General features: G+C 41.3%; 2 protein-coding genes across 5 annotated transcripts in view; one reads left to right on the top strand and one right to left on the bottom strand.

The window, feature by feature from the left end:
• Positions 1-887: 887 nt before the first annotated feature.
• On the bottom strand, positions 888-22,474 carry AAGAB (alpha and gamma adaptin binding protein). The gene is made up of 10 exons (XM_086757313.1): positions 22,351-22,474; positions 14,227-14,417; positions 13,186-13,282; positions 12,305-12,394; positions 9,856-9,939; positions 5,028-5,110; positions 4,226-4,319; positions 3,310-3,414; positions 2,737-2,786; positions 888-2,222 (listed from the first exon to the last, which is right to left on the bottom strand). The coding sequence occupies exons 1-10, from the start codon at positions 22,421-22,423 to the stop codon at positions 2,145-2,147; spliced, it is 945 nt and encodes a 314-aa protein (XP_086613439.1). The 5' UTR covers positions 22,424-22,474; the 3' UTR covers positions 888-2,144.
• Positions 22,422-22,967, top strand: part of IQCH (IQ motif containing H) — a 63,905-nt gene continuing 63,359 nt past the window's right edge. For all 4 annotated transcript variants that reach the window (XM_086757308.1, XM_086757307.1, XM_086757306.1 and 1 more), the window contains exon 1: positions 22,422-22,673. In XM_086757308.1, the coding sequence (XP_086613434.1) occupies positions 22,422-22,673 (252 nt within the window). The remainder of the gene's footprint in view (positions 22,674-22,967) is intronic.

Genomic DNA, 22,967 nt, shown 5'->3' with positions numbered 1-22,967 from the left:
CTGAATGTGTTTCTCTAAGGCCCCCAAACTCTTCGCTCACTTCTGCAAATGCTCCTCTGGGTTAGGAAGTGCCACTGCCCAATGAAATGCTGGTGCAGAACATTCACCTTCTCTCCGCGTGTGCAGAGCAGAGCTTCCAGCAGAGCAGCCAGCCTGCTGGATTTGGAGGAGGGAGGTTACTTCCAGAGCGTGGAGATAAAATCCGTCTGAAACGCGCTAAAGCAGCTCTAAGGCCGCTGGGCTAAACCAACAGCAGCGGGCTGCAAACGAGGGCACGTTCTGCAAAGCCTCCGCGAGTGCAGCTCGTGCCGTCGTGAGCGCAGGCTGCCCCTCACCCTCGCTCCTCTAAGGCGTGGCGACAGTGACGGCGCCCGTCCTCGTAAGGCCTCCAGCGTGCAGCAGCAGGACAATGGTCCAGTGCTGTTTGAGTTCCCTGCTGCCTTTCACGTGCTCCGTTTCTGTTCTTCGTCATGTCCCCTGCTCAGTCCCTCTCTTGCCACCAGTCGCTCTGGTGGCCGCTGGGGACCCCCAGGGAAAATGAACTATCGGCAAGGGAGCCTTGAAAGTTTAACTCACTACAGCGTGTTTCCATGAGATTCAGTGGCAGTTGTGTCACAGCTAAAACTGGAATTGCAGTTTCTTCAGTTCTGCTTTGTTTAAAGGTCTTCCACAGCCTTGGGAGTGTTCGCTGACCCCTGTTCAGATGCTCTTTGCTAACACAGATGCAATCACTTTCCTTTGAGCTTTCTTGCAAAGCCCACAGACAGAAATTGATGTGAAAATTCCCATTTTCACTGAAGCATTGTCATGTTTTCCTTCGGAACCGTGTCTTAAAATTAATTTACTGTGTATCTAAATGGTCAAATAATTTATGGAAAGCCACTGTCTCAAGACTCACAAAATTTATTGCCACCAAAAAACATCATGGGAAAAGTCAATTTCAAAGTTTCTGAAGAAGATTGCTTAACAGGGCGTATTTTCAGATTGATAAGGAAAAGCTCTTGGCAGACAAGCGCTGGAGGAGGCCCGATTCCTCAGCGGGCAGCTGTTGGCTACCTCCTTCCGTTGATCTGCTGACCGCACCGGCCAGCTGACTGTGGTAGAAATGAGACAGGATGGCATTCACCTTTTCTCCTCTCCCTCCCTCACCAGCCCACGCCTTCCTGCTCATCTGCTTGTGCCGTCCTCGTTTATACTCTCCACTGAGTCTGCGGCCATGTGCCTGTGCAGAAGATCACAGTGTGCTGCGTCTAAGGACAAAGGAATTTTTTCTGATCCTTGACACCACAAAGCTGCAATTTGAGACTTGTACGGCACCAGGTGACAGTGTGGGGTTTCTGAAGTCCCAGCTTTTCTCTTTCAGTGTTTAGGACGGAATTCACCAGCAGACGGTCTGCGCGTCCTGCTAGGCCTCGGAGGCCAAGCAGTGCAGACGGTTTGGGCAGGGAACTTCGCCCCTGGAACACCAGCAAAAATCTGTCTTGCATTTAATCCCCAATTTAGTTTCTAATGGAAACGCAGGGAGTGTGGCACAATACCTGACTTTCCAGGGAAGGACCACATACTTACACACAACCAGAATTCAGAGCCTGTGGGCCGATTTTAATAGCTTTGGCACCCAGCAGGATTAACCTTGCAGCCTTGGCAGAGCATCCCACAACAGGGTACAATTCAGCAACTTTCCCTTCATGGCTCATAGAAATCTGGTTGGTTTTAACTCGTAAGTCAGCTATAAAGCTACATAAAAACATCAAACAGGCCGACATCTAAAACATTGAGCTTAGAATTAAGTAGTCACTTAACAACCAGCAGCCATATGTAGGAAGATAACTGGTAGTAAATTTGTTTATTTAAACTCAAAAGAGGAAGCAATTAAAATGTTAATTTGAAAAATGTAAACTAATTATTATTTCCTCTAACTGCATGCATCACCTTCCAAAATTCTCTGAGAGAGAATAAATGAACTGCCAGACAAAACCACCCTAACCATTAGGTGGTGTGGAATGTGTTACTACAATGGTGCGGGGAATTCTTTAACCGAAGAAAGCACTTAAGCTATAAACGGGGCTTTTCACAATAAACACTTATTGCAGGAAAAGATCATTCTTTTAGGATTGCTCTGTCGCTTACAGCTGAAGAACTTCTTAGTTTTCTTCATCCGAGGAGAGACCTTCAATCTCATCTCTGTCTCCTCCGATTGCCACCCAGAAGGCTTTGGCCACCTAACAACGGAAAAAAAGATGGAAAAAGGAGAGAAACTCCCCTCAAATCACTGAAGTTTTTGCATTTACCATCGAAAAACCAAACTGAGCAGCAGATAATTCTAGCAACTATGTTTCCAGGTGCAATGCTAATCCTCTCTGAGGTTAAGAAATTTCAACACAGAGACAATTATTTAGAATTCATGGGCGGCATACGCGATACAAGACTTGTGGTCATTAAGACATGATTAAATCTTCCTTGAGATCAAGGCTTTTCCACTGACTTAAGCGGAAGCTGGCTTACACCCTCAGTGACTGCAGGGCCTTCATTTCAAAAATTTTGAAAGGGGAAAGCTTTTTCCGGTGTTTCAAAAGTCCAGGTTTGTAGTCATTTCTTGGGAGATATCAGTCCCCCCTAGGACCGTGTGCTTTGTTCTTCCTACTCTTAACATAGGAACTCTACAAGAGAAGTAACTGTCGCTTAGCAAGGAAAACCCCATTTTCAGTAATTTCAACAGCAATTCCAAAACCTCACCTTTTCTGCATGCAGTTTTCTTTGTTCGTGAGTCAACGTTGCAGCTTTATCTGTGGAAAACAACATGCCTTAGGTTGTCAGCCTCAGGAGTGAGCAGGGAAAGAAAAACCTACTGCAGCTGGTTTTAGGGAACTAGCAAGAAACTAGTTTAAGGTCACAAAAAGGAATCTTATTTAGTAAGAGCAATCGCGGTTCCCAAACATCAGAAAGACAATGCTTCTCAGCACTCTGGATTTCATCTCAAACATTTGCAGCTTTAAACTGCAAGACTGGCACGCAGTTGTACAGCTAAGGAAAAAAATAAAAAAAGTCTTGTAGGTTTGTTTATAGAAAACTGTAGCATTAGTTCACGATGGCCAAAATCAGTGTGACAGCAGTCAGCTGAGGAATATCTACTTCTTTCAAAAGCACTACTGGGATGAAGGCAAATTAATTAAAAGATCAGCTACTTAGAAAAAACCTCACACAGGAGAACAGGAATTTGTCCAGTCTTCCAAATTCACAGACTGGCTTTTGTGCCTTGAGTGATTAGAAGAGGTGATAGAGCGCGGTACCTCTCTCCCTGGTACGTACCTGTCATTTCCTTCAGCTTTGAAAACAGCCTTTCAAAGTTCTCCAGGTCACCGTCTCTCGTGGTCAGGTTGGCTAACTCTTGAATGTCCATATCTAACGTGGGATCTGAAATGCATGCGTATAGGTTGGTTTAAGGCAACTTCTGGTTTGTCAGCAGGTATGAACGCCTTTCTGATAAAAGCAGTATTTTAACAGCTGCAAATCCCAATCCCACAGGAGGGAAAGAAACATTTAATTTACCGACTGCTCATACAGACAGCTCATGGCATCAGTACAGTGGTAATTAATTTTGATACATTACATTGCAAGAGTGGGTTTGAGTTCATCCAATATTTAAGGTTTCCTGCTTATTAAAAAATGATCTGTCTAGGAACAGCCACAGAGTAAATTAAAGAGTCATGAGACTATGCGTAGACAACAGCTACCAACACCCAACGTTCAGAAGATCTCCACATACAGCTTGTAAGGAAGTCCCACCTCCTGGAATGGTGAGATTATTTAAGGACCTGTAGCTTAAAACACCTGAACCTCCTAGGACTGACCCAAGTAGAGTGTGCTTCATTCACCTCCTGCTCGCTCAAACTGTAATGATTTTTCTCTGCAACCATAAAGCTTGGAACTTTATTCTTATAAAGATGTTTCTAGATATACAGAATATACACAATACGCGCGCCAGGAAACTTCACAAAATCAGATCTGCGTGTTTCCAGTCGGTAGCACTGCAGGGGCTCGGTCCTATCCAACCCTGGGCCCATATCTTCAAGAAGAACACATAAAGTCTAAACCATTAGCCTCTACTGGCTCTGGCAAGCACATTCATGCCATAATTTTCACTGAGAAAAAGCCAGTGGCTTTCTGGGACCATCCCAGCCAGAGGTGCCTGCTCCAACGTATCTGCCAAGCACACAGAGCTTACCTACAACGCTGTCAAGCTGCAGGCCGTTCGTGCTGGCTCCATCTTCCCTGTTGTCTAAGTGGGATTCTTCTCTCTCTGCTGACGATGGATTGGACTGTCAGGAATCAAACAGATATTAAAGTATCCAATAATGAACCTAAAAAGCATCATCAGCAAGTCAGGTGCTTCCTGTTTTGACTTCAAAAACTTATTCTTTATCTTGAACTGTTACTGCAAAAATCTTTATCGTGTATTATGAAAAGCCACTTTTGCAACACCCTGCGTAGGTAGTAAATGAAGTTTTTCTCTGACAGGATTGTTGTTTTTTAAGCAACACTATCCAGTGATAGGTTTTGTTCTGCACAAAACACTGCTCTTGCATATTAATGAAAAAAAAATCTTGAATGCAGCTTTAAATACTCTTTCCTTGGCTCCAGTGGGTTGTATGGGGGAAAGCATTCACCCAGAGCTGAAGTCAGTGTGATCGACACCCAACAGCTTTCCACGCTGAGCACACAGTCGGACATCTCCAGGTAAAATGATGAGTTCTGAGGTCATGTCCTGAAAAGCAGCAAGCTCACAGCCCTGAGATGACAGCTCCTAGGAACAACTGTCTTGGGAGGACTTGCAAGAAAAATGCAGCTACCTTTTCAGACTTCAGAAATGTCTCTTTAAAATACATTCCAATAGGCTGTGAAGCATCCCTTGAGAAAGGAGGGGGGAAAAAAAAAAGCAAGCCCCCACCACAGCAAATGTCACAACAGGAAAGAGTAATGAAAGAAATGGCATGAGCAAAGAACAAGAAATAGGAATTACTGTTTACTTCTGAATCTTGGTTCTCTTCTGACCCAATGCTACAGCTCGCCCCTGCTAGTGTACTGAGAAGGCCAAAGCCCTGGGTCCTGTCTGAAAACAAAACCGCTGTTAGTTTGACAGAAAATGCAATATTATTACAAATAGTTGTAACTGACCGGATGGGATAGAGAATATTTCAGGGAAGACACACAGAGCACCCTGTAAAACTGTATCAGTGCACTATTTCAAGCAGAAACTTTTCATATTCTCTAAGCTTTTTTTAAAAGTATCCTAACAGTATTTACTGCTAAGTGTTACCAACAGGGAATAGTCGTGTAAGCCACAAGAGATACGAGCTCTTTTTTCTTATTATTTGAAGTCACTGCTCTGTTAGGATTTGGTCTGGCAAATGTCTTCTGATTCCAAACAAGGCTGTTTTCAAAATACAGAAGCAGCACTTGCTGTCGCTGACATTTAGTGGACCAGGTCTCACCGTCCATGGGAAGCAACACTGAGTTTGTGGTTAAATGCAGGAAATGCAGCAAGAGCTTTTGCTTATACACACAGTGTCTAAAAAGGCTGAGCACTACAGCAGCAGCAAAGGCGATTTAAAAATGTCTACTTCAGAATTAATTGAAGGACCCAGCCATCAAATCCGATGTTTCTTCACACTGCAAGGTGCTTTGGGCTTTCCACATCTGCTAACCTACCGTGGATTTCAATGGGATTTAAAAATTCAACCTAAGAAAAAGTTAATTGAAACTTAAAACTAAATACTCACCTTTTTCATCTAAGATAACAGATGCGGTACACTATTTTAAAATTAAACCAATGGTTTTTTATTGAACTATGCTAATAGGTGATATTATGGGTTGAGTTCTTTTCTAAGCCATGTTTTCTGCTGGCCTTGCACTGAGTAGTAAGTATTTGTAGTTACACCGGGGACTCAGGAGATTTTTCTGAAAAATCTTAGTATTTAGTCAACTAAAAAAAGAAACAATACTAAGTTATTGTACTACAAATAGCCAGGAAACAATGATTTGTGCCAGAAGAAAGCTTAAGATTACTTTTTTTAAAAGAATGTGTTTTAAATTAATATTACACTAAAGACTAAGCTCTAGACTCAAATGTTGAGGTGATGTCATTTTTATGCACTGTCCAAATTTACTTGCCATTTATACGAAATTTCATTTTGAAGAGTTGAATGTGTAACTAAGCCCATCAGCTATCTAGAAAACACGTAAACATGTCTCCACAGAGAATTACTAAGCCCTCATTTCCTGTTTAATAATCTTCACTGTGTACTCAGGCTAACATATGTCCTGTCCCAGTCTTCTGCTCCCTGCATGCTCCCCTACCCCAGCAGGTATTTATTTCGGCTGGCTCTGGTTTATACAGTTTTACTGCTTTGACAGATGACTCGCCAAAGGTTTGGGAAGAAGTGAATCAGTCGAGCTGCATGAATCGCCTTAAAAATGTTCAGTTGCAAGACGTGTGAAAGCCCGTGAAGTTTGCCAGCTGAGTCAACAGGCACTTGGGTGACAGGAGAGCAGGACTCACAACCCAAAACAAAGCAGCTTCCCCACGTTTCAGCAGGCTGAGCAAAGAGCTGTCTTTAAAGAAACTGTAAAGCTCAACATTTAGCCAATTTCTGAGTCATCTGAAGCTAGATTGGACATTGCAGTCCAGAATGTACTTGAGAGAACATTCCCAAACTGGCAGAGGGGTGGATGAAGTGACCTAATCATGTACTTCTTTCATATCTATGAGAGTTCATCCCGTACAGAAAAATGACAGCGGCTTCAACCCCCCACCCCCACCGCATACACATAACCTCAGCCAGCGTAATCACAAAACGTTGTCCTAGTTAAAAAGAACTGGAATGTACAGCAGGGATCTCTGAGGAGCAGCTATTTGTTTCTGGATCCGTGGTTAGGGAGGTGGCATGCATAACACTTGGTTGCAGGCACACCCTTGAAAAAGTCTTCCTATAAACTCTTTTTATTGGATGTAAAAGTTATTTCAACTTCTGGGTGCAAGTCAGGAAGTGGGTGATGCCTTACACAGTGTTCTTACAGCATCAAAGCCAAAAATTATCTCACTCAGCTTATTGTAATAGTTGGTGGCTTCATTACGATGCAGTCCATACAGTTTCACAGGTATCACTCAGCAATAGCTGCAGAGCTGTAGTACGTTGTGCTCTGAGCATGGCTTTGAGATTTACATAGGCTCATTTCACAGCAAAATGTTTTCCACTGTCTTTATCTACTATTCTGCCATAGCCTGTCTTCAGGTGACATGTCATGCTCCTGATTTCCATATAAAATTGGAGTTAAAAAGGCAAAACTCATCATTTGTTTCAATAGCTAAGTTTAAATAGTTCCCCCTTAATCAGGTTAATTCTTTGTAAAGAAAGCCAGGCTAATTATGGGCCCCACCCTAGGCAACCAGCTTCAGCTGGAATCACTGAACACATATTAAAGCAGGAAAGTGGCCAACTGGCCTCCTTCAGAGGGCAGTAGGTGGTTTCTCTCCTTGCCATCCAGGTCAACTGGCTTTGCTCTTGAAGGCCCAGTGAAGGATAACAGCAGGGCACTGCCTTCGTGCAGGGAGGGTGTCAGCTGAAGAACCACTCATGCTCTTCTGCACAAGGGGAAGAAAGCCACCTGATTCTCAGACTGGAGAGAGCTCTGAGGCCTGGAGGACCAACAACTTCATACCAACTGCAAAAGGGAATTGCCTTGTGGAGGCTCTCAGGTAAGACTGCTTGCTTTTCTTTTAGCAGAGACAATACTGCTTTCCTTACTCGCAAAGCATGTGGTACTACTGGATATAAAAATGCTTATAATTCAACAACATTATACTTAATGCTTATTTTAATGAATTGATGTGAGAATGAATGTATTTAATGGCTAGAGAAAAATCAAAAGGTCAAGAATTTTTCTAATAAGTGTGTGAAAAAACTCCTGAAGAACTCCTGAAAAAACACCTGAAGAATTGTGTTTGGGTTTAAGGCAAAACATTTTAAAATAATATAGGTTTAATGCTTCTACTTGAGAAAAAAAAGTAATTTCTGCTCTGTCTGTAAACAAATTCTGTAACAAATAGACAGCTGAAGTAAGGCAACGCTGTAACCCTGGCTTTTTGAATGGCTACACTTAACAGTGCTATAAGCAGTTACTACTAGAGAAATACCATACTCTTATAAAAAACTGCGTAGTTTCTAAATGGCCAGCAGTTATAAGTAACTTAGTAGAAAAGCTACGGTTTGATTTACATGGTGGCCAGCTTCCAGGATCAGGAGGAAGCTGAAAACAAAAGATATGTTACAGGTTGTAAAAGTTTTTTATTTTAAGTAAAATGAGCTCAACAATTTCCCCTTGAAGGCACAGTCAGGCTCCAACAACTTACAAATATAGCTCACTTCCTGAGGGGTCTGCAGCAACGTGCATCAATGCTGTGTGGCTGCTGTATTGTGGAGACAGAAAATCCGGATTGTCAAGGAGTCTGACCTTTACAGAACACACTAATGATACATAGGAATTTCCCCCCACGAAGAACTGAACATGTGACTAAGTTCTGTTCTGTAATGTGGCATCTGCCAAACGCAGGAAATACGCTGTGAAGAAAACCATTTTAGTACTGGTGAGATAACTTTACACCATCTCAGATGGCTACATATTTCTCTACAATGGTTACGTTAGGTTAGAATCCACTTAAACCTCATTCTGAGCTGGTGTGAGAAATACTCAAAAGGCTACGTTTAAAAAAAAAAAAACTAAAAGATTATTGGTTTAGTAGTTCTCATCCTACTTCTACTGAGTCCCAGTAACCACCCTGCAGTTAGAGGAACCAGCAGAAACCTCTCAGCACTTGAAATCATGCCACAGTTAAAAGCCATAGGAAGGAAAAAGCTGCAACAGTGGAAAATTGTACATCAGGGAGCAGACAGACATTGGAAGGTTGCTAGTGGGATGAGACTCTGTGAAATAAGAAATGCAAGGCCAAGCACTCCACAAGAGTTTAATCCTCCTACATTTCCTGCAACAGCCTCTGGTATCAGAAAGGCAACTAAAGGTTTTCAAGTAAATGGAAGAATCTACACTTGAGATAACTCTGGGCTAGCCACAGCATTTCCTTTTCTAACAAGTTTAATCCTAAAGAGATTTTTCCAAAATTCTAGCTCTACCAGATAATCAATTATCTGCAGATAACTGATCTAGGGTTGCCTGTTCTTTACACTATTTAAAAAAATATTTTGTGGCTTTCATGTACTCACATGGGGGTTTTCTGTAGGGAAGACAGTCCTTGCAAGCTACTTAGTATGTCCTTCAACAGACATTGACTTCTTTGTCAAGTCTCCTCTCCACACTTGCTATTCTCATCCCTGTTTCAATTTTTTTTCAAAAAAAATTATAAGAGATTTGGAATTTAATACTTCTCCATTAAACTATGTATCCATTTTTAGCCCAAGCTGATGATAACAACCATTATTTGCTGCTAGAGTTTGGTGGAACAAGCTTTAATATTCCATTGAAACTTCAAGAGTTAGTGGAATATTTAACTCAAGTTATTGGGAGAGAGCAAGTTAAAGTATAGAGGGAACAGGGATGGACACTGAAACAGGAATAAATCTCACCCACTGCCTCTAAGTTTCTCTCTGCATCAAGGGACAATGAAAACAACACCTGAAACCCTACTGTTCCTTGCAAAAGGTTGAAGAATGCTCTAGTTGTCTTTATACTGATGCAGGGGCAGTAGCACTGTAGCTGCTCAGATAAAACTCTTGCTAAAAATACTAAGCCCTCTAGGCCCTGCATTCTCCAGAACTGATATAAAAGGAACATGTTACATACCACTCTTCATGACTACATTGGACCACACATTGGCATTCAAGGCTTGTACAATGCGTTTCACTCCGGTGGACTCCGGGAAGTCATCTAAACCGAAACACAAAAACATTGCACTCCTAACAATTAGACCAAAAACCATTATGTGCCTGCAAGTAAGAAGGTGTCTGTCTGAATGCCTGTCCTATCTTATCACAATCCATGTAAATTACTACTTCTGTTAGGAAACGCTGATTTTTTTGCCTTTGCTTCATGAGAGGCGAAACAAATCTAAATGAATGCCTCACTTTTTGGTCTAGGCTTCCAGGTATTATGAACTGTGAGCTCTCAGCCTTGTGTAGAGAGATCTACATTTCGAGTGGGGTTTTGTTAAATATGTACCATGAGGCCTACATCGTTAAATAACATACAAGTAAATGTGATAGTAATAGACAATTTTTAAGTTGCTGTTAAAAGCAAGGCATCTTTTACCCCAAGATCTTTTAGAATGCTGTATGGCATAAAAATAGATGCTAGAATTACTTTTCCTGCCTTTAGAAAATAAAAGAACTTCAGACAACCATTTTAAAAAGGTGTGACACTTGTTAAAAATGAAAACGATCATTGTAAAGATCTCTCCACAGCATCTAACTCCAAATGTTCCAGTAATCCTGTGAATTACAGTAACTTGAAAGACTATGGAAAGCATTATTCAGACTTCCAACTTATTTACTGAATAGATCTGACACCGTTCTGTATAAAGCCAGTTTTCCCATTTCCTCAGTTTAGTCAGCTTCCCATGTTTGTACAGGTCTCACAAAGCAACAGGGGAAATTTTGGATACAAAAATGTGATCGCTTAAAAGTCAAACTCTTTTAGGATGACTTAGGAACAGGTGGAATAATTGGAACTGCCTTTAAAAATTAATTTAAAGCTGTCTATGACTCCTGAGATCAAATATTTCACCCTCTAAGACACTGCTGTTTGCTTTTGTATCAGAGTCATTATCAAGAATCTCAATTTAGAGTTCTTGTCCTTACTGCACAAACAAACTGACAGTGTAGTCGTAGCAAGAGCTCCAGTTCATTTGTGATGAGCTGCCAGAAATGTCATAATTTTTAAACTGATATTGGCCCAGTACGTTTACTGCAACCATTTTATCTTTCGTAAGTAATTAATACAGCATGTTTATGGGGTATATATGTTACTCACTGGAATACACTTCTCCTATGCATGGGTCACAGTGAATCAACTACCGTAGGATTAAAAATCCAGGAAAGAACATATATCTTAATACTCAAAGATTAATATTCTGAGTTGTTACTGTTCCAGTTACTTGTGTTATCTAAACAGTAAATAGCTTGTTCTTTACAACAATTATTCAATATGAAAAAAAATTGATTTAATGGTACTAGTGTTTCTTTTTAAAGCGCTAAATAAGAAAACTTTAGTCTAAGGTGTACCAACTTCCAATTTTTCTGGTTTCTATAAATCAGACATATGTGTATCTGTCCCACCTTGAGTAACAAAGTCCCAAAAAGAAATGCATCTTTAAAGATGTGGTGGGGAGAAGGAAGGTTCTTTGCTACTCAAGATACAATTTTAATCTAGGCCTTTAAAGGGGATGGGGCAGAATTTGAGTTCTAGCTTAGAAGACCTTTAGACTAAATTATTTTTGGTGACAGTTATGCACTTGGTGAACCTGAAACAGAGCAAATGTTAGTGACTAATTCCACTCAGGCCTGGAAATGGAGTCTATTATCTCATTTTGCCTCTATAGAGGTAAGATGTAAACACTTTTTTTTTTTTGTATCACTGAAATGAGGAGATAAGGCTGATGTTGATAAGGCTCTCAGGAAGTGCACAGTCACTTTTCAAGAGTGGAAAATCACACATCACACTTCTGACTTTGCTTCGTGGGTTTTTTCAAGTTATAAAAGTATGGTCAGCCAGTGATTTTGAAACTGGTTTATTTCCTGTGTAATACTGCATGCTAGTCTAAAATGCTTTTAATTATGATCTCCCCTTTTTGGCCTATCATGTCACTGTTTGAGTAATGTCTATCTTTTCTTGGTATGTACAATAGTTTTTAAAGTATTTTTTTAAAAAAAAGACAGAATTTTCCTGCCCTTGTGCATCCCTCTAGTTCTTGTTTTCTAGACTTATTTTCAGAGTGGAATATAAACGCTTCTGATCTATCAATACAGTCTTAGGATTAGTGCCAGAAAAAGGAGCAGATATTATTTTTTTATGTAGGTGCTACATAAACAGCAGCTGTATTTGAGAGGAGACAAATGGAATTTCTTGGAGAAAATAATCTCTTCCTCCCGGCCTTTTATAGATGAGACTAAGCCTCACCAACTGGGAGCATTCCATGCTGTAACCATGTAGCACATAAAGTTATACTCCTTGTAATAGCTTAGGATATATTTTGGTGTGTTTTTTTTTCTAAAAATTAAAACAGAACCAGTCCTACCATCTTCATCAGGCAGTTCCTCGGGGCTAAGTTCTACCAGTTCAAAGCCATGCTTGATGCACCATTCTTGAGCTTTCTGTCTGTTAACACCTGAAGTTGGGAAACAAAAATGCATACTAAACATACACATTTGAGACTAATATCAGCAGTTGAATATTTAGCCACATTTATTCCATCGAAGTTGTTTACTTACTCTGGATTGTATGGGGAAAAAGGTACACAGTAGCTGGCGTGGGTCCTCCACTCACTTTGAATTTGATTCAAAAAAACTCCAGAGTTACACTCCTTTGAGTTCTTTTATTTTCTAAATACCATAAAATCGAATGGCTTTGCAGTAGGTAATCAAAGGGAGATGTTAGTGAAGTGCCACAGTAAATGAAGACTTCTATTAACTCTACATTTGAATCTGAATTGTTACAGTGATATATCTGCAGCTTACAGCTTGCTGATGTACTGCATATACTAATCTAGAACCAAAGCAAGCATGTGTATTTGATGTCCAAACAATAAAAAAAAATAATGTACTTTCCACTGTAGTTTAGCAACTGACAGTTGTCCTCGCTTTTCACCAGAGAGGATTGCACACATCCAGTAAGAGGAATGCCTTTTTCGTTACCTTGGAGTGCATGCTGGTGTAGCAGGAATCGGATACACAGAGCTCATTTTAAGCAAGCTTGTAAAATTCTGATTTGGTTTTAACCACAACTAGCTTAAGACTCTGCTGTTCCTGGTCACGAGAGTAACCTGGCTTTTCTCAATCCAATCTCAAGCTCAGCCTCACACAGATATATTAAGAAACAATTGTGTAGATTTAATTAGAAAATAAATTATTAGGCAAAGTTGATAACTCTGTCAGTTTGGAATTTCTTTGGGTTTCATACCATTTTCAGATACTCTGTTACAAACCAGGATCATGACTTCTGGTAACCACTCTTCCATCAGGGGAAGCCATTCAGAGACACTATCAAGTCCAGATTTCTAAAGGGGAAAAAACAGAAGTTTTTTGGAATACATCCTCAATTACTTCAGTTTTTAAACAAGTTTTACGTCATTATTTGTATTAGAACAAAGGCAATTAAATATGCTAGGCTGCATATCAAGTATGTTTGACATTTGTGTTCTAATCAGAGAAGTTGATTTGTACACAACTTCTGATTCTTGACTTACCCAACAGATGTTACCAATCCTACTGCCTTGGACCTCACTTCCATGTTTAATATTAATTGTGCAATCCTAGTTTAGATTAGGAAAGATTTCCACTTAAGGCTAATCATGAGTATTTCATTTAAGCCTGTCTTAGGTTTAATGTGCAGCTACTGAGTCTTCCACACTGAAGTGGATGTTACCGGGGCTGGTGAACTACTCCCATTGCTCTAGTTTATTCTGAGACAGCCCTGAGATGTCTGGTTCAAGGTATCTTTGCAGAATGAGTAGTATGCATCCTTTCCCATCTGTGGTGAAAAACCGTTCCTTATTTAGAATTTTTCTTGTCTCAGAATCTTTCTGGCTTTTGCTAAAGCACTGTTTTCACTGCTGCCAGCTTAGTAGAAGCAATTTCCAGGTAAAATGATAGCACTGAGTCTTATATTTAGCTCCCTCATTCTTGGCTGTGCTAAAGCAGCCTTTCTGAAGTAGCATCAGCTAGGAGTAAAGGTGGAGGTGGCCAGCTGGAGGAGGATTTTCCCAACTTATTGGCATATTTACATCCTGAAAACCTCTCTTCCAACTGGAGTATAATAGTAAAAGGGAAGGGAACTGCTTCCTTTGTTAGCAAGCATAATTTAACATTGATCTACTGACAATTAATAGAACAGCCTAAAAATAATATGATGCAAGATGAAGAGAATATAATTTGTAGTTACCACTGTGATAAGGCAACTACATCATACAGATAAAGCAATATAATGAAGCAGAAATCTTACTATTGTGCTGTCGAAGTACACAACAAATGCTTGCACAGATTCAGCAATGTCTCCAGTTACAAGAAATGTGTTTGGTACTACACAGAGGTGAATATCTGCAGAATAATATTTATTATCTATTGTCCAGGGGTAAAAATTCACTCTTCCTCTTGTAATTGCACCCACAGTAAGGTCATCTTTTTCTGTGATACCTGTATAAAAGATAATGAATGAGAGGGATGATAAAACCAGCATCAAGAACATAATTTGTCTAGAGAAGTTTGGTAAAATGCCAATACAGAGCCATCTTTACTTTCTATAATAAAACAGTATGTATTTAAGATCTTTAAAACTTCAAACTTAATTTGTTACCCTGTCTTAGAGTTTATCATTTAGCTTTCTAAAGAGTTTATTTTCTATCTTTCTAAATAAAATATGCTACAGAAGCTCTTCAGGAAGCAAGCCTTGTTTTCCTGGAAAAGCCTTTTAAAGTATTAGCCTCAAACCTACCACCTGTAAACAGGTTGTATGGACAGAACATCTAGACTTTATTACAGCAGAACAAACCTTGCATGTTCAATTAGTTGTGAAGAACTGTTTGACTGTGACCAAAACCTGAAGGTAACTAATGAGAAAATAAACCAGGTTACGACAATTCAACTGTAATTCCCATTAAATTCCATGTAGGAGTTGGATAATTAAAATCCAAGGCAGTGCTTTGATAACATAACGTTAAACATCGCCCTTCGGGGGCTGGTAGCAACCTTCCCAGCACACACTCATCGCATGACAGCCACCTGGTGGAGTTGAATTAGTCGGGAGGAGAGCATACCATCTATACCTTGCTGGAAAAGGCAGAATGTCTTGTTCAAGCTGGACAAACCTACAGACACTTTAAAACACAGGTCAATTAGATATAACACTGAGTCATCTAGAACTCCCTAGGGCATCAGAAGAGTTAAAAAAAAAATGTATATGGGTTTTCAAAGATCTCAAGGGTCATATTTTAAAAGTACTGAGAGAGCTCTGGGAGATGCTAGAACAGGTTGTTCCTCAATAGTCTGCACATGAATTTGAAATTATCTGTATCTTATCAATAAAAAGGCAGGAAAAACTCACTGCCAAGGCTGCCATAGAAGGGTTCAATGATTTTTTTTTTTTGGCAACTAACTGCGAAGTCTGAGAAATCTAACTGGCGAGTGAGCGTGGTGCACAAGGCAGCACAAAGGAGAGCTCTAAACCAGAAGGATTATTTGCAGCAGCGGGGAGGAGGAGAATGACACAGGGAATGTGAAGGAAAAATTTGACCTAAAAAAACAGGAACCTGGGAGGGAATGCATCTCCTGTCTGGGTTTCTTAAAAAAAAATAAAAACAAAAAAAAAAACCCCCAAAACCAAACCCTACCTCTACATGGTTTTTTGAGGTTAAGAAAGTTGACTTTTTAATTTGGAGGACAATAGTTTTCAGAGTAACTGGTCTTCAGTCAGAAGCTATTTTGTGATAGACTATCCACGTCACCACCTTAGGGCTGGGGGATGATGACACTGAGTCAATACCAATCCAGCCTTGATTCTGAACTTTGTATTCTTAGCACACTAGCTACTTCATATAAATACAGAAGAGACTACCAATACAGCTAACCAAAATCTGACATTTTGAAAGACTCCTATTCTTTCACAGCTTTTTGAATCACTCTTAAGCAGTATGCACCAGTTCCAGTGTCACAGAGAAGCTGTTTTCCCATGCGTATCTCATAAAAACTTGTAATTGTGGTTCTCTGCTGGCTCTGAAACACTCCATAGTCATGCTGCAGTTGCTTTGCAGCAGGTATCTCCATCCTGTTGGCATTAGTTGATATTGTGCTCTACGGACATGGAGCAAACACCTATGCATCCATCTTCCATGGTAACGTGAAAATAGCTTTTCAGTTTTAAATCAAGCTGTTCAATTTAGGCTACACAAATACATGGAGCCTACTCTTCCTCAAAAAAACCCCTCCAAATAAAAAGTAAAACAAGTCATTAAATGACATTATGTCACTTTACAAAATCTATAGCTTTAATGTATGTATTATAATAAAGGTATTTTGTCAGATGACAATTTTTTTTCCTGCTATAAAACAGGAGCATTAAGAATGACTAGTCAAGTGCTATATGTGGTATAATTTAGTTTGGTATCTTTGGTAAAAAGGAGTACATTTAATATATGCCAATTGCTACTAGACCAGGAGTTTCTTCTAAATCGATATTAGGGCCAATGGAGGTAGCTTTCACTTTGCGTGGACATAATGTGACAAAATTCTAGCAACTGGGAGAGGAAACAGGTTAGATAATGTCACTGTGCATGTCCAAAACAGAGATGCCTTTTCTTTCCAGAACTAGCTGTTACCTAGCTTTTCAAATGTAGGCATCATCTTAATTTTCTGCCCTGGAATCCAGATATTTTGTTTGAAGATTTTGAATGCTACATAAAATATGCTATAAATTTCCCTTTACTAGTGTTTTTACAGTTTAAAAAAAAAAAACCTAAATAAAAATCGGTTCTAAGCTAACAGAATTGGAAGTCAATGCCACAAGAAGCTAAGAATAAAGGAACCCATAGAAATTACTGAAACCTAGAAATTCAACAATAAGACTTAGAAAGCCAAAGAGAAGAAAACAGGGTGAGGAAAAGAAGTCAGTTCAAAAGTCACTCAGTGAAGTCAGCCATTCTAGCAAGAATACAAAAGGAAAGAAGTTCTTAAATGATTTTTCAAAAGCTGATATGAAAGAACTTTTACTTTTCCTTTATAAGTGATTTTTTTTTTCTTACAAAAGAGTTGATGGACAAATTTAGGCCTAGAAGAATTAGGACGTGTCCCATTTCCTATTACATGCCACTGCTCCTGTGTTTTAAGCAGTCTTCTTTCATCCTGTTGTGGTTCTGATGACCCATCATTCATCCAAAGAGATTTTGCCAATCCCCTGTGAAATTTCTCTCCCAGTAAAAACGGACGCTGCACACTGAACTCAAAGGACTGCAGGAACTTTCTGAAAGGATTCAGACTTGCTGTGCCTCAGCCTGCACGTCGGGTTGTAACAAATTACTGCAAAACAGCCGGATTACTCATGGCAGGAAACTAAATGCAGCTTGGGTATCTTGTGAATCCACAAAAGTCATTTAGACCAATTAGGTTTTGGCCTTTAGAGAAAGCAAGCAGAGACTACAAAAGAAATATACACTGCAATTCAAACAGTTGTCAAGGATACATTCCATGTTGGAACTAGTTTTAAGGATTACATTTGCCACCTCTGGATTCCAGGAATTTCTTTGCAAGACAGCCTATATTTTAATGAAAAAAAAAGTAAATTTAGACAGAATACTTTCATATCTAGTTTTAGACAATATTCATCAGAATAAACCCCACTAAGTTCTATTTGAATACAAAACAAACTTCTGGAAAATCAATATGGCAAAAGGAGGTGGCTTGTCAAACTTATCTCTAGTGAGTTACTCATTTTTAATTTTAAACTCCTCAGCCATCGAAAGTGTCAGTGGTTTGCCATCCAAAGAGCCTGGAAAACCAACTGAGTCACTCTTTGACCACAACAGTAGGCAGCCTTACTGAGCTGGCTTAATTAGCCTGCCTTTTCATAGAGCAGAAGTGGCTTCTTCGGATGACAGGAATGCAAACAGGCTCCAAATGCATCACTGTTGAAGACTACTGAAAACACGCGTGGAAAAGTTCATGCCACAAAAGAACGTTGCTCTGTGTCACTCAAAAACATGATTTAGAGTTCAAGGTTCTCTAAGAAGTACTGCAACTGCTGGACATTTGTTTGACTGCAATAACTTTCACTATCTTACTAGTAACTGCTGAATACTAATTAAGAGAGAACGTATTTGTCTCACCCTTCCGTACAAAAGCACTTTGGAGCAATAGAAGCTTCTTTATCTACAGGGCATTATTTGAGGGTAGGGACCTAAGCAACCATTTCTAAGCCAGCTCCAGTATCATCCTTGGAACATTACCTCCTGCATATGTTGGCGCTATTCACCTCTGCAACCTCCAAAGCCCCTGTACTAATGCCAACCTACGCTGAGATCACATTTGTTGGACACGGACAATTATCTTCCTCCAGTTTCTCCCAGTTCAGGACTCACTTTGCCTGTTTTCTATCAGAAAACCATTTAAGAACATAACAGCAACTGACACACAAGATCAGTTCATGGCTTAATCCAGTAACCGATAGTGACTGGTGTCATATAGCTCGCTCAGCTCCCAAATTCCTGTGGAATCCGTCCAGAGGCAAAGTCTCTTTCACTTCAGGCAGCCAGTCACTAGCATGTTTTTCCAGCAAGCTCATTAATTGTGTCCCTTCTTCACTCACAAGTATCTATTATTTTTAATAAAGTGGACAAAATTCTGACCCATACTTTTGGAAATTAATTTCAGCTATTTACATAAAGGTTTGCTCATTTTACTGACTTAAACTTGTGACTTTTAATTTAATGAGCTTGCATATAGACAAGATAAATTAATGGTTCAGAAGACAAGGAAGAGGACACTGCAAAACTGTAAAACCTAACATCCATTCCCTTTTTGTAATACAGAGGCTTAGTAAGTATCCTGTAAGTGCAAGACAGTAGATACTTGTTCAAAAGAACTGGATACCAGAAGAGCTTTTCAGAAAAGAGCTGAATAATAATCAAAGAACCAGATGCAGATCCTTTGCCTCTTGCAGCAGTGTTACCTGCTCTCTCATACCCAACTGATACTCAAGCACTTCTACTATATTGTGTGTCAAATAGTAATATTTTTTTCAAAATCATTACAACTCCCCCACGCAGATCTTTCGTCTGAAGAGATTAAGGTATTGATCTCTCTTCCTAGTGTTTTTCAGACTGAATACATGGTGCAAGAACATAATTCAGTTTCCTGGAATGCTCTACATGATCCCAAGTCCTCTCAGCTGGCAGGTACGCCAAGTAGTTCTCACATTCTGGGCCTTGAGAGCCACCTGGTGGAATATACCATAAAAAATACTCCTGCAAATTACAGAAGCTGTCAAAAGAACTCAGAAATATGCATTTGGCATAGATATTTTGCTGTGGAGGAGGAGTGGAGTGATAAATAGTCAAAGAGAAAAAAATAATACTAGATAGTATTTATTTGTTGGACAGCATTTTTAAAAACTAAATCTTATTTTCTCTTTTAATTAGTGATAAACATATCCAAGAGAAGAGCCAATCCTATTCTGTGCATTGTAAACAGCTTTGTTTTGCCACAGTACCTAATGAAATAAACCATTTAGGGTATCCCACAGAAACCTGAAAGAATAAAAATATCTAGCAAATGTACCACAATATTCTTCTCATCCTCAAGCCATTTCCTACTTAACAGGATGAAAACAGTGGGGAAAAAAAGCCTTGTAGTTAGCCTGGAAAGTTCCGGCAGGCAGCAGGGAGAAATCGGTTCTCGTACACCTCAGGTTTGCCTAGAAAGAGCACGCAGCAGGGAAATCCAGCAGCAAAAGCAGTGATAATACTGGTAAGGGCTTTGATGTTTCTGTTACAGACCCAAAAACCCAACTGCTGTATGGATCCTACCAACCAACACAGCATTAATCACATATTTACCCATACATATTGTATCTCAAACACTGTACAGCCTCAGAGGTGCTAATGTAATGGTCTTATTCCCAGCAATGATCTAAACCATTACCAAATAATGCCTTTAGCCCAGCGTGACACCTTCACGCTCTCAAAGCACAAGTTCTGAGAACTGCACCAGCATTTTGTTTCAACCCACCAAAACCCTTTGGCCCAGCCTACTGTAGCCAGCCACAGCTGCCTTGTCCTTGAATATTTTACAATGTTTGTTCTCCTTATGCTCCTAGATCGGATGTAATTTCACTTGTTATACAGAGCAGGAACTTAAAATTATCATGGTATTTATCTTAACAAATGATCATATTTCTTTCAGGAAGATTTTAATGTCTTTTGTGAAGCAACCCAATCAGAGGACACAGACTATCCACAAGACTCTAGTTTTTGTACTAGAAAACAGTGGAAGCGGAGATGTTTCAAAGTGTGTAGAGTTACCAAAAAAAAAAAACAAAACAAAACCACCACATACACACACACAAAAAAACCAAACAAACCCTGAAATTGTTTTAAGACTTTCTCAGGTTAAGTACCATTTCTATGAAGCTCTTTGCTCACCTTCCTTTTTTACTTGTTTAATTTCAATGTGAGATAGAATCAAAGGAAAGCTACAGGAACCTTGAACAATTCCTTCCAGTTTGCTTATACCTTCCATACAAGCAACCAAGAATAAGATTTTTAGAGAAATTGATTCTTCTTTGGTATGGAATTTCCTTAAATAATTCAGTATTAACCCAGCTGCCTTTGACTGTAGACCTTGTACTGCCATTCTTGTCTCAAAACGTGGATCAATGAGATGGAGGGAGCCAGTCCCCAGGGGCAGCCCTGTGCTTTACCAGGCTCCTAGGTAAGATCTCACTCTCAGCCAAAAGCAAAACCAGAAAAGGGGTTGGGGCTGTTGATAAGTTACACCTCTTAGTACGGACACCAAACTGTTCATGATAGTTCCCTAAAACATAAGGCTGTAGTAACAAGCAGTAACAGCAAAACCACCAAGATCTAAATGTCTTCTTCCTGGAACACCCCTGATTTTAGAATTACTGAAAATTGCATCAAAGTTCTCTCTGCTATCAAGTCTTATTCCTATGCTTCCTTTTTCAAACCATAAAAAGGGGAACTCTGTTCCAAGAAAGCCACTTCCTACAGAATGAATTCTATGTATTTGATACGGAGTAAGTGTAATCTACAACTGACAACTGCAGAAAGGGAAAAATTGTTAGCTTTTTGTTTCTGCATTGGAACAAATGGTCTAATGCGTGAAAGCAAGCCTAAGCAAGATTTCAGACCCATCAGGCATTTTAGAAATTCTACCATCTTTTAAGGTCCAAGATAGCCTGTTCACTTTGTAATGGAAAGATGAAACCAGTGGGGCAGTGTTTAGTCTGCTTTTGTTTTCCCCTTGCCAACACTCCTGAGCCACTCTGGTTGCCCTGGGGTCCCTCTCTAGTTCTAAGGGCTGTCTGGGCCATTGACATATCCTGGTGAAACACGGTCATTTTTGCACTGTATGTGTGAATGACCAGAGGGCTGGAGCACCAGCACCTCTCCTACAAAGACAGGCAGAGTCAAGGTTGTTCAGCCTGCAGAAGAGAAGGCTCCAGGGAGACCTTATAGTGGCCTTCCGGTGGGCCTGCAAGAAAGCTGGAGAGGGACTTCTGACAAGGGCAGGTAGTGACATGACAAGGGGTGATGGCTTTAAACTGGAAGAGGGTAGATTTCGATTGGATATAAGGAAGAAATACTTTACTGTGAGGGCAGTGAGGCGCTGGCCCAGGCTGCCCAGAGGAGCTGTGGGTGCCCCAGCACCGGCAGTGCCCAGGGCCAGGCTGGACGGGGCTGTGAGCGACCTGGGCTGGTGGGAGGTGTCCCTGCCCGGGGCAGGGGGGTGGAACTGGATGGGCTTTAACGGTCCCATTCCAACCCAAACCATTCTACAATTCTATGAATGACCAACATGGCCAGCAGTAAATCTTATGGCCTCATTAATCTGTTTTTCATTTGTTATTGAAGAAAGTATTATTGTTATTCAACCTCAAGGCATTTCTCAAATTATTTAGTCCAGGTATAACTTAAGGACAGTTTATTCAGACCTAAGACACGGTAAGTGGCCAGTGGGTAACAAAGCATTTTTGGGATGTGGGGGTTGTTTTGGGTTTGGTTTTTTTTTTTTTTTTCTTTTCCCGGTGGTGGTATTGCCTGTTCTTTAGTGTCAGAGGGTACAAACCACACCATCTGCGGCTCTACACTCTCTGAAATAGCTTGTTTCCTTAAAGCACTAAGGAGGCCCCTGACGGCCTCAAGGGCAGGCGGTGAAACGCCCCAGGCCCGGGGGCAGGCGAGGGGCCGGGCCGCGGAGGGTGAGGCGCGCACGGCTTCCCCCGAGGGCCCGGGCGGGGGGCGAGGAGCTGCCAGGCCGCGAGCCCCGCCCCGCAGTCGCGGGATCCCCGCGGCTGAGCCCGTCCGGGCCCCGCGGCGCGGCCGCGACGACGACGACTCACGTTTGACGAGCTCCTCGGCCGCGAAGCCGGCGGCGCAGCTGGTCACCAGCGCGAAGGGCCCCGCCACCGCCATGACGCCCGCCGCTGCGCCCCTTCCGGTCCCGCCGCTACCACCCGGCTGCCGCGGCGGGGGGAGGCGGCGGGCGGGAGAGCCCTTCCAGGGAGGGGGGAACGGGCTCGGCCCCTGCCGTTTGACGTGGCCTCCCCCCCCCGCGGCGAGGCGGATGGTGCGGTCTGGTCAGCGCGTCGCGTTGCTAAGGGCGAGGGCGGCAGCCGCCATGGCCGGTTCCCCGGGGCGGGAGGCGGGAGCCGTCCTGGTGCAGGTGGGTCCGGGCAGCGCCCGAGCCGGCCTGTCCTTCCCCGGCGGCCGTGGTGCCGAGCCCCCGCGGGACCCCTCCTCCCTTGGGGAGGCCGCCTCTCACCTGGGCTGAGGCGCGGGCGGCGCGGCCTGCTGCTGAGGGGAAGGGGAGGGGCCCTGCCTGAGGGAGCGGCCCGTTAATTTTGGATAAAGGCTTGGGATTTGTACATGTTACGGTTGTCAGCATAACGTGACCTTGAACTTTTTTTGGCTAACATAGTGTAATATACCTTTTTGACATGAGCTGACCTCTTTAAGT

Source organism: Chlamydotis macqueenii, chromosome 12 (genome assembly GCF_036417535.1).
Source record: "Chlamydotis macqueenii isolate bChlMac1 chromosome 12, bChlMac1.mat, whole genome shotgun sequence".
In the NCBI taxonomy this organism is placed as follows: domain Eukaryota; kingdom Metazoa; phylum Chordata; class Aves; order Otidiformes; family Otididae; genus Chlamydotis; species Chlamydotis macqueenii.
This window is presented reverse-complemented; position numbering and strand designations above follow the sequence as displayed.